Source organism: Lytechinus pictus, chromosome 19 (assembly GCF_037042905.1).
Source record: "Lytechinus pictus isolate F3 Inbred chromosome 19, Lp3.0, whole genome shotgun sequence".
NCBI classification, from domain to species: Eukaryota; Metazoa; Echinodermata; class Echinoidea; order Temnopleuroida; family Toxopneustidae; genus Lytechinus; species Lytechinus pictus.
The window spans coordinates 1,853,568-1,866,288 of record NC_087263.1 but is presented as its reverse complement, the minus strand read 5'-3'; the positions used below and the strand labels follow the sequence as shown (position 1 = coordinate 1,866,288).

At 35.7% G+C, this 12,721-nt stretch overlaps 1 protein-coding gene across 1 annotated transcript in view; it reads left to right on the top strand.

Annotated features, from left to right (window-relative positions):
- The window catches only part of LOC129283329 (small subunit processome component 20 homolog), a 78,514-nt gene that overhangs the window by 52,282 nt on the left and 13,511 nt on the right, over positions 1 to 12,721 (top strand). The window contains exons 34-46 of the mRNA XM_064114026.1: positions 254 to 391; positions 898 to 1,169; positions 2,564 to 2,649; positions 2,778 to 3,034; positions 4,309 to 4,448; positions 5,559 to 5,715; positions 6,628 to 6,726; positions 7,079 to 7,246; positions 7,778 to 7,944; positions 8,686 to 8,827; positions 10,010 to 10,126; positions 11,149 to 11,319; positions 11,827 to 11,958. Of these exons, the coding sequence (XP_063970096.1) occupies positions 254 to 391; positions 898 to 1,169; positions 2,564 to 2,649; positions 2,778 to 3,034; positions 4,309 to 4,448; positions 5,559 to 5,715; positions 6,628 to 6,726; positions 7,079 to 7,246; positions 7,778 to 7,944; positions 8,686 to 8,827; positions 10,010 to 10,126; positions 11,149 to 11,319; positions 11,827 to 11,958 (2,046 nt within the window). The remainder of the gene's footprint in view (positions 1 to 253; positions 392 to 897; positions 1,170 to 2,563; positions 2,650 to 2,777; positions 3,035 to 4,308; positions 4,449 to 5,558; positions 5,716 to 6,627; positions 6,727 to 7,078; positions 7,247 to 7,777; positions 7,945 to 8,685; positions 8,828 to 10,009; positions 10,127 to 11,148; positions 11,320 to 11,826; positions 11,959 to 12,721) is intronic.

The following is a 12,721-nucleotide window of genomic DNA, read 5'->3' as shown; positions in this document are numbered from 1 at the left end:
CCCCCGAAATTCTGCAATCACCCTAATGTGGAAAAAAAAGCCCCTGAAAAATAAAAATTGTTTTTTACCATGGATTGCAATAATTCAGATATCAAGTAAAAGGCGATTGTCACAGTAGCAAAATGCAGTGTCACCTCATGATGAGATTAATTACAGGGATTAAGGGGATTAATTACAGGGCCCTGGACTTCCTTCCTTGTCATGGAAATGAGGTTGTGTTTGATATTTGTTCTCTCTCTCTCCTGGTTATTAGGTTGCACGTCATGAGAGTTTGGCCATCCTCTCTCAGCTGGTCCAAGCCTTCCCCACTCATCCACATTTTGAGACCATGTCGGTGCTTCTCGATCCGGATGTTGAAGTAGATTTCTTTGAGAATATCAGACACATACAGGTAAGATGGTAATGAGGGTGATGGTGGTGATGATGATGATGGTGGGGGTGGTGGTGATGGTGGTAGTAGTGATGATGATGGTGGGGATGATGATGATGGTGGTGGTGGTGGTGATAATGATGATGATGATGATGATGGTGGTGGTGGTGGTGATGATGATGATGGTGGTGGTGGTGGTGGTGGTGGTAGTGGTGATGATGATGATGATGATGATGATGATGATAGTGATGATAATGATGATGTGATGATAATTTCATTGATGAGGATGATGATGACAAGAATAATGTATAAAAAGGATGATATTCATAATCATATGGTGATAATAATTTTAAGTTTCAAAGTCAGATTTTTCATTGATCACTGATACATGTATCTTTTTGCATACTACATGTACATGTATATCTTGACCATATGTGTAAGACACATCATTTGCATGTAGTATTTGTTATCGAAATGTTCATATCATATTACCAATAGAAAACGCTTTCTCTCTTATGAATCATTAGCATCATCGAAGAATGAGGGCGCTTCGTCGCCTCTCCAAATTCTGCCAAGAAGGGAAGCTATCGGGGAAAGTCGTTCAGCATTTTCTCCTTCCCGTGGCGACCTCGATGATCTTTGACCCCGAGGTCGCGAAGAACATGAACCTAGTGGTGGAGGCCATCGCGGCTGTGGGTGGTATGGCTACCGTGTTGTCATGGCAACAGTATCTGAGGCTTCTAACCCAGTATCTGAGGTTGCTCATGAGGAGCGTAGAATTTCAGAAGTTGGCTGTCAGGTGAGATTTCATGTTGAGAATCACTCAGAAGGAATAATATATATACAGCCCCCACCCCCATGAGATTTCATGTTGAGAATCACACAGAATGAATAATATATATACAGCCCCCCCCCCTGCTCTATTCAAGCAGTCGGCCATTTAGGCAGTTTCATGAAAAATTACATTACTCCAATGTTGAATGCTCTGTAGAGATGCTTTGATCTCTCTATTTTGAGGGATTAGTTTCATACTTGGGTCATGTATACACGTGTGAATGCGGATGATGTGGTTAGATCAAGAAGGAAGTATGTCATATAGGTCATTATTTGACAGGTTTGGATGCCATATGTGTGCAAAATATACCTGATCAAGCATTAGGAGAACCATATAATGTAAAAAAATATTGAAATATTTATTCAATTCGTATTTATTTTTCACTCATAAAAAGAAATCAACAAAGTACAAACATATAAACAGATAAGATAGATGACACGAATATACAATAAAATCCAGTTAACATGAGTGAGGGCAGTGGCAAGAAAGGACGAGCCTTATAAACGCCAACCCAAGATACTTAATGAAATAAATTGAAATAACACAATTATACTAAAAATTAAGAAAACAAAATACCGTACAGACCCTAGACAAAAACAAAACTATGATACAAGAGCCTACAATATTAATGCAAATGATAATGATCCAGTAAAAAAGTTTTATATTTCTTTTTGAAAACATTTAGAGATTTACTGTTACGAATTTGGCAAGGAATGGAATTCCAAATGACAGGACCCTGATAAAATATTGATTTTTTATACAAAGAGGTTTAAAAAATGGCAAGTGAAAGTTTGATGCATTCCTAGTCATATGCATGTGTATGGAACTATTTGTACAGAAATATTGCAACAGTGTCTTCGGTAAAACATTATGGCAAGAGTACATGTACATGAAAATTGCAATGTTGAACTTAAATATATCTTCAAGTTTTAGTACTCTCAAATGACAAAATATTGGTTGAGTATGGGCAAGGTATGGGGCATGATTTATTATTCCTATTGCTCTTTTTGGTAAAAGAAATAATCTGTTGATATGACATTTAAAAGAATTTCCCCAGACTGGGTTGCAATAATTTAAATAAGGTAAAATTAAAGTATTATATAAAAGAATTAAAATCTCTCTAGGAAAGCTGCATAATTTGTATAATACACCAACATTTTTTGCAATCTTGTTACAGATGACACCAACATGAAAACACTATATGAAAACACTACATGGAAAGAAAATTCATAAGTTTAAAACTGTGTATTATTTGTAAATTGTAAGTTTAATTAATCACATTTGATTGCATGTGGTCGAGGATTCATGAAACTATTTATTTTATAATGACTATTTTATTTCGTATTGAACTTCAATAGGTTGATTGTTGCTGTCTTGGATGCATTTCATTTTGATCTTTCAATGTCTGCTGGAGTAGAAGACAAGGAGAAACCAGTCACACAAGGTATATCTATAATTTGATGATGGTGGTGATGATGATAGTAGTGATGATGATGATGATGGTGATGATGATAATGATGACGATGATGATGGTGATAATGAATGGACCCTCAAATTTCTGTCTTTCATAAGATGAAAATCAAGATGGCCGCGATGAAACATCCACTGGGGAGAAAGAGAGCACAGAAACCAAGGAAGATGAAGATGATGATGATGATGGAGAAGAAGCTGAAGAAGAGGACGATGAAAGCGAAGATGATAGTGGTATAGATGAAGAGAAGGATAAGATCGAGAAAGAGAAGGAGAAACAGGTCGCCATAGCAACTAGGATTCATCGTACCATCGTCCGCAGCATCCTGCCTCAGCTTCATAAGATCATCACCAAGAAGGTAGAGTCACTATTTTCTTGTAGAAAATAACAATATTTGAATAATATATTCCGCAGTTGCATCTATAACCAGCAGTAAAACGCGTCCAGCCACCCCAAAACCATCAATAAATCGCCAGGGAAGGTCTTCTGTAAGTAGTCAAAATGGTAATTTGGTCGCCAAAACGCCCCCAAAATCTAGAAAATTAGATTATCTGACTCCGTAAATATTTTTCACATTGTGAAAATTTGAGTTAATGGTTCTAAATGTGCAGCCAACATAGACTTGTGTACTGAAGGCCCTCTAGCTCACAGCAAGAATAGTTAAGTTATTGTATTGATAGATATGCTTTATCATAAATTGCATGGAGTTATGCCATGCTGTATAATTATTGAATATTTAAAGGGGAATCCAACCCAAATGAAAACGTGTCTTTATAAGGAAAAGAAAAATCAGACAAGTTGATAGGTGAAAGTTTGAACAATATTGGACAAACAACAAGAAAGTTATGAATTTTCAAAAGTGGTAAATATTGGTAATCACTATACCCATGGACACTTCAAATTGGCCGCATATGGGATGTCATAGTGATGTAAGGCAAGGACTACTCTTCCATGTACTCAAATACATATTATGGCTAAAATGTAATTTTTCCAAAAAGTTTTATTTCAAATTATAATTTTCTTTCATGAGGACATAAAACAATATACTATACCTGGATTATATTTAGATTACTGCCCCAGGGGAATGGGTACTTAGGAGAAAACCACAGATCCCTGATAATAAAGTACATGGCCTATGGGAAAGTTGTCCTTGCCCCTTGTCATAATTTACTTACACCGTTGCCAATTTGAAATCTACATAGTATTAGTGATCTCAATTTTAAAGCAGCTATAACTTTCTTATTGCTTGTCCGATTTCTTTCAAACTTTCACCATTCTGTTTAATTTATTTTTCTCCTTCCCAACACAACTCTTTATGGCCAAGGCTGGATTCCCCTTTAATCCTATTGTAATATATTATTTATTGACCATTCTGTATATTATAAGTTAAGATATTTAATTCATGTATATGTGGAGCGCATAGAGACTTTGTGTATTATGCGCTATAGAAATGTAATTTCATTATTATTATTATTATTAAATGTGTTAGTCTTTGTGAAGACCCACTTGTTGATCAAAGTTTCAATCAGAGTATGTGCCTGCAGAGTAATGGTCTATGAAATACAATATATTTTTTATGAATAATATGAAATTAATAGTTTTTGAAATATTCATTTTATGTTATTTTTATAGACTAGAAGCGAAGGAGAACACAAGAAGGCAAGGAATAAGATCGCTCAGGATGAAGAGGTTCTAAGAGTACCCATAGCTCTAGCCGTCATTAAACTGCTTCAAGCGCTTCCAAAAGAAACTATGAACCAACATCTATACAGGTATGATAGTATACAGAATGATGATGATGATGATGATAATGATGGGGATGATGATGATGATGGTGGTGGTGATAATGATTATAATGATGATGATGGTGATGGTGATGTTGTTGATGATGATGATGGTGATGATGATGATGGTGATAATGATGGTGATAATGATGGTGATGATGATGATGATGGTGATAATGATGGGGATGATGATGATGATGGTGGTGGTGATAATGATTATAATGATGATGGTGATGTTGGTGATGATGATGATGATGGTGATGATGATGGTGATGATGATGGTGATGATGATGATGGTGATAATGATGATGAGTATGATAGTATACAAAATGATGGTGATTGTGATGATTATGAAATTGGCAACATTGAACTCTTCAAATCGTCAAAACTCACTTATTTCAGCAGATGTGTAGTAATTAGCGTAATTGGATGAGCCTATGATTCTTATTTAACAGAAATATGGCGCAATATAAATGCTCTGGATCATGATGATGATGATGACAATGATGTTGATGGGGGTGATGGTGATGATGATGATGATGAAGATGATGATGAAGATGACGATTGATGATGATGATGATGATGGTGATGATGATGATGATGATGATGATGATGATGGTGATGATGATGATGATGATGATGGTGATGATGATGATGATGGTGATGATGATGATGATGATGATGATGACAATGATGATGGTGATTGTGGAGCATTGTGTGGCCAAGTGGATTTGTCTTCTTACTTTGAAACAGAGGGTCCTGGGTTCAAATCCAAGCCATTGCGTAATTTCCTTTGGCAAGAAATTCATCCACATTGTGCTGCACTCAACTCGGGTGAGGTGAATGGGTACTTGGTACTTGAAATGCCTTCTGGGTACCTGATAGGAATTTGTTCCTTGAAATGCCTTCGCGCTGTAAAAGGCTGCGGGGCTAAAGCCAATGATAAAAATATCTAAGTCCTTTGGAAGCGCATAGGGATATGTTAATATGTCATAATGTGATATGCGCTATACAAGAACTGTAATATTATTAGAGATGGTGATGATGGTATGCAATAATGATTTCCCTCCACAAATTCCATTATATTTTGTCATCCAGTGTGCTCTTGAAGGTGTGCCAGATGCTACGAAGCCGTTCCCTGGATATCCGTAACATCACCAGGGACACTCTGGTAAAAATCCTGGACTCTTTGGGTGTTAAATACTTTGGTCTTATCCTCAAGCAGCTCAGGAACAGTCTTGCAAGAGGGTTTGAGGTAAGTACTTCATACAGGGGAACGGAACATATTCATCATTTATATATTTTTAATGACAACCGTTATAAGCTACTGAAATCCTTGCATCTGATTGACTGAGAGCTAACTAGTTAGTGAAAATCATTGACTAATTTTGCATATGAAATTTTGTTTGATTGATTGATTGATGGAATGAATAAATGATTGGTGGATTGATTGAATGATTGATGGAATGAATAAATGATTGGTGGATTGAAGGAAAGAAGGAAAGAAATAATGGCCCATATTCTGAACTCAGGTTTAAATTAAACCCTGGTTTTAAGTTGTGGTTTAACTATGGAGAGCCAATTGGGGCACAGATCCCTAACAGTACACATCCACTTAATTATCTCATTTGACACTCACATTGTTAATAATTGTCTGGGAATGATAACTGAAGTATTTTTCTTCATTATAAAAGCAAAGGGAAACAAAATATTCAAATATTAGAAATATACAATGAACAGAATTTTGGCTCCCCATAATTTTAGCACAGAGTTAGACTGTGGTCTAAGTTAAAGCCGACTTCAGAATACAGGCCATATAATGAATGAATGATTGGTAGATAGGTAGATACATTGATTAAATGATGGATCCATCTATCCATTAATGAATGGAATAATGGACGGATGGACAGACAGACAGACTTACTGCATCGTAACTTTACTATGAATCGGGGGAGTGGACCAGTTAGTGAGAAGGAGAAATGCAGTGAATAAGAATCCCATAAAATGAATGTGCTTCAGAGGTATAGCTGGAAGAGGAATAAGTATTACTTTCTGACAAAAGTTGGTAAACAAACAATTTCCTGTTATACTTCCTGTAGAAGTATTGATTAAATATTGAATATGTGAGATAGTTCTTATCACATAACAATATTGTTTTCCTCCCCAGCTCCATGTCCTTGGTTTCACTGTCCACTTGCTGCTAAAGAACATCTCTCCTAAGTTGACCTCTGGTGACCTCGATTCCTGCTTAGACTCACTTACACAGGTTTGCAAATATTCATTTCTTATATTTTAAAAATGTAAATGATAGTGATAACAATGATAATAATGTTAATCATAATATTAATCATGATATTAATAATGATTTTAATATTCATCACAATAATAATAATGATAAAGCTACATGTAATGATGATAATAATACATGAGATTACTATAGCGCACTTTCCATCTTGATTAGATGCTCAAGGCGCTTTAGAGCAGAACAACAAAAACTATTTACATGATACATGATAATAATAATGATAATAATAGTAATAAATGATAATAATAATGATGATGATAATAATAATAAGGCACTTGGTGCATTTAATGAAATTTTATCCTCTCTTTAACAGGTCTTCAACCAAGAACTCTTTGGAGCAGTGTCGGAGGAGAAGGAAGTAGAAGGCATTGTGGGAAAGCTGCTTGAAGCTCGGAGCATAAAAGCCTATGATTGCTATGAGGTGGTGTCAAAGTTCGTAGGTCAGGGGTCAATCACAAAGCTGATCACTCCTTTGAAAGAGGTGAGCTGATTTGAAATCTATTTTTTTTTTTTGAGATACAAGATTTTAACAGCCAATCAATGAAATGTAAATTAGCCTTCAGAATGCGAGTGTTCTGAATAATTGATTAAAAATAAATACCAGTTGTGGTAACGATCTCATAATGAGTTCAAACAGAATCCAATAAAATATCCACTGGCCAGTTGGGTGCCGATTGGCTCTGGAAAAACTGTGTAATTGCTGAGAGAGGAGCAAAATAAGCACGGAATTCCATGAAATATCAGGTATTTTTCCAAGCAATATTAATACACTGTCCCACATGTGCCTATTTGTGTTAGTTACCATAAGAATTGTCAGTTTTCATCTAAAATTTCATGATTTCACAAAGATGATTTGATTTGAATGTACCAGATCTACATGTAGATCTATGATAATATGGTCACCGTGGTAATTAACCTTGATTTGAAAGCTTTCTAATGAAATACATACTATGTACTATTGTTTGCTGCAATCTGCAATTACTTTCTTATAACTTTAATGTGCTTTCCACAGATTCTGGATAGATCCAACAGCCATCGGGCAGTGAACAGAGTCAGGGAGACACTGCGGAGGTGCACTATGGGTATCCAAGAGAATGCTGGGATATCCCAGGATGCTTTGCTCATCTTTATCCATGGACTGACATCAGAAACACTTCCTCTGCTCAAACCACCTGCAAAGTGAGTTCACCGATGGTAGTTCCCGACACGATCTGATACAATGCAATATTTTTACCAGTCCAATGTCCACTGGAGATGCCCAACCCTACAGACTCACTGTCCCAAAGTCAATCATTTCTCCTCATCAATCTTCATATATTCCAAGGACGGCTCGGCTGTGGAATTCACTTCCTGCCAACACATTCCCTTTAGCTCCCGAAATGGACAGATTTAAGAATATTTTTTATTCATATTTAATGAGCTTTATGTAAAACTTTCTACTATTTAATTATTGCTTATTGTATGAGAGTTGTGGACCACTTCTCGTCATTTTATGCTGGCAACATCAGGCCCAAAGAACAACCTAAAAAAAAATTGAAAGTTCCAAGAAGTAACGTTTTCTTATTCTAAGTCTGGCCATATTGCTAGGAAAACTAAAATCAGAATTCTGCCTTTCTTCTTGTCTGAGTAAGTCTAAATCGGCTTTGGGTCACAGCCCATGATGGCGTCATTACAACTTGGCATTGAATTTGATTTTATTCCTACGTGGAGGCTAGAAATGGACTTCAATTTCAATTTTTAGTATTCCTACCACTCCGTGGAACTCTGATCGTTTAGATTTTATAGGTTATTTGTATTGGAAAGTAATGTTATTAATATTGAATCAGCCAGCCATTTCATACTTTTATAGTTACCAAAAGAGTGTTTGTAATGTTCGATCACTGATTAACTTTTATATGTATTGTGAAATGTAATGTGTAGGAATGAGAAGAAAGGCAGCTTGAAGGCACATGAACGACCGCCGAGTACGTATTTATTACTCCCAGCACCAACGAGAGCGGGTCTGGTACCTGAGACTAGCACCAAGACACATATTCATCTGCTCGTTGAGTTCGGTTTACAGGTAAATATGGTATCTTTTATCATTCTGAGAAGTTTATATTTAATTGTTCTCCAATTGGTTGGTTCATTTCTAAGATAGTCTTTTCATATATGTCAAATCTTTGACAAATTACTTTGTCGAGGATACATATCTTTTCATTGAGTCAGGTGAATATGTTTTATGGTATCTTTTATCATTCCAAGGCTAAGCTGACAGGTTTATAGTTAATTATTATCTAATTTGTTGGTCTATTTCTTATTCAATTAAATACAATTCAATTCAATTAATTCCTATAGAACATACATATATATTTCATAAATACTAAATAAAACTTGAGCAATGAAAGATTAAGATATAATATACAATAGACTATTAAAGAAGAGCACATCAGTATTTGAATAGGGTCGTCATAAAAAGCTTAATTGGAATCATCTAGGTAACCACTTTTGATAAGAACACAGTATAGAATTGGATTAAATCCAAGAAAGAATTAAATATTAAGTAACAATCATTTATGAATAGGTAAGGGGCTAATAATTATACTATGAAAACAAAGCAGAACATAACAAAACAAATTCAAAGTCAGCACAAACCCAACACAAAACGAGCAGTGCAGTAAAGAATTCAATTTGCTCTACAATTAATGTGGTTTGATATCCACTTAGTCTGCTGTCCTGGGGCCCGTAACATAAAGCTTAGTAATGATCGTAGAACATTGACCACAATGAACAATCAATCTTGAAAATCAAGCGTATGATTAATTGCTAACCTCTGCTTTATGGACCCAGTGGATCACTTTTTGACCTTATCATAAATTCCCTTTTCAAATAAAAAATTGGTTCACCTACATGTATTCATATAGGGGAATTTTGAAATTATGTTACCACATTTCATTATTTTCCGTTCAAATGTTATTTCAACTTTATTATTTTTGTATATGAAAATCTTTAATTCTGCCTTTTGGCTGTAAATGAAGGTTGTTCAATAGACCATATTCTAATTCATATAGAGTGTGCCATGGAAAAAAAAAAACTATTACTGTTATCATTGTTATTATTATTATGGTTATTAAATTTATAATGAAAAACGTAGATTTTGCCTCCTACATGTAAGCATTATGAAGATATGAAATGTTGAAGGTATTATGTACATTACTTTGATGTTCAATTTCATTACATTAAATCTTTTGAATTTTGTTTGTAGTTGCTGAACACCAGTTTGAAGAGATCCAAGTTTGTATCAAGTAGTGAGGAGCATCTTGGGATGCTTGATCCATTCATAATCATCTTGTATCGGTCAATGGAGTCACAACATACACGGGTAAGTTCTCTTGTTTCAAAATAGTGGTATTGCAGTTGTCACGATTGTCATCAACATTATCATTAGCAGCAGCAGTAACATTCTGTGCCTTTATCACCATGCCCCTCACCATCATTATCCTCATCCTCATCACCATCATCATCATCATCATCATCATTGCCGTCATCATCATCATCATCTTCATCATCATCATCATTGCCGTCGTCATCATCCTCTTCATTGCCATCATCATCATCATCATCATCATTGCCATCATCATCACCTTCATTGCCATCATCATCACCATCATCATCATTATGATTATCATCATCAATCATCATTATCATCAACATCACCATCTTCATTATCATCATCGTCATCACCATCATCATCTTCACATCATATTCAAACTGCTCATTTTATCTCACGTTATTTGTTTTATAAAAATAATGTGTGAATCCCCCAAACTGGAACCTATGGATCTCAAACCTTGATGAAGACAGTGATGATAGTGGGTCTCTGTTATTGTTTTATCAGCGAAAACTGTACATTTCAGACTGAGCATTTATGATAATAATTGCATGTATGTGGAATTACATGTTGCAGTTTTCTTGCAGACTTTCTGATTAAGAAGAAGATATAAATCAGTCAATTATATTTTCTATGTGCATTACTAATAAAGAGTACAACAGATTATGATGATAATTACACTGCCAAATGCATTCCTATGCACTCAATTAGATAATATTACCCTGGCTTTAGTCCCGCAGCCTTTTCCAGTGCGGTGGCATGTCAAGGAACAAACTCCTACCAGGTACCTGTTTACCTCACCTGGGTAGAGTGCGGAACAGTGTGGATAAGTTTCTTGCCGAAGGAAATTACTCCATGGCTGGGATTCCAATCCACGACCCTCTGTTTCAAAGTCAGAAGACTAATGCACTGGGCCACAACGCTCCACAGATGTGACTTCCATACATATTTAATACACTCATTAATGATTATATCAAATTCAAAACAACTCAGCTGTTTCTTTTATTATCCAGGTCATTACATGCGCACTAAGATGTCTAAGCTGGCTGCTGCGTTTTCCACTGCCCTCGTTGGGCAAAATGATAAAACAACTGACGCAATCCCTCTTTAGACTGCTTCGTAAACACGCAAGAGTCGGGGCAGCGAAGGGCGACAACTTTGAGCTTATGGTTGTCACTTTCAAGGTAATCCTCTATTTCATATTTTTTGTCGTCCTTTCCTTTTGCATCTGTTTGGTTTACATGTTGTAACAGGGTCCTCGGGAGAACGGTGTGTGTCACTGATGTTGCTACCCTGTAAAATAAAACCTGATAATGATATAATAATGATATAATATCTTTATGTTTGTTATGTTATGTCAGTTTAGGGTTTGTAATGTTTTGTTCAATGTTCAATTTTCTTATAGTTTTATCATCTTGCTTTCATTATTTATCTGAAATATGCTCTCTTTTCATATGTTCTTGTATATTACTTGGTTTTTTATTGTTTGTATATTGGTGGCAGCATTTCATAAGACTTCCAAGCTGTCTCCCCAGTCTATTTTATATTATACATAATGTATTTTAACCTTGTATTTGTTTTTTTAAATTTGGAATGAAATTGGATTGAATGTTGATTATATTGATAATAATAGTAGTAATAATAATGAAGTTGAATGTAATTTTTCTTATGATTTATTTGTTTTTTCCTAGGCTGTGACGGTTCTAATCCGTGATGTCAAACTCTACACCATCAATGAGAAACAATTACAAGTCCTGCTTGCCTACGCAGAAGAGGATATTCATGATTACACAAGACAGGCAACTGCATTCACAATGCTCAAGGTACATGTATGAATTCTCTTTTTAAAGGAGAATGAAACCCTTGAAACCAGCTGAATCCATATCAAAGAGAAAACTCAAAGGAACACATTGTTGAAAGTTTGAGGAAGATTGAATGAATAATAAGAAAGTTATGAGCATTTGAATATTGAGATCACTAGTGCCATGTAGATCCTCCCATCGGCAATGCGACCAAGATCTGTGATATCACACACGTACAACTCCCTCATTACTTTAGTACTTATTTCACTTATATTCTCACTTTTATAGAGTCTATCACAAGGTGAGGTGTTCTCTTTATGAGATGACAAGTACAGAGGTTTCACAACATTATATCATTGATGAATCGTTTGTCATATGATTAGAATGAGCAAAAAGAAATGTTTTGGGGTATATTTTCAGTGTCCAAATGGGAGAGTTGTACGTGTGTGACATCACAGATCTTCATACCTGCCAACCATTCCGATTTTGGCGGAATTATACCGATTTTTTAGCCTCCATTCCGAATTCCGAATTTTTAAACCGAAATTCCGATTTTTGGGTCAATCAATATAGTGTTGAAATTATTGAAACGGCTGTATGATGCGACTAACGCATAAGCGGCTGTAACATACGACTAACGCATAAACAACTGGAGCGCACGGCTAAGTGCTAAGTGCACAGTTCCATTGCAATTGCATGTGAAAATTACGAGCAGCGCGCGGCCGATATTAGCGTTGACTTCCGGAACAAAATGGCGGCTGACATCGGCTCGCGAAAGTGCCAG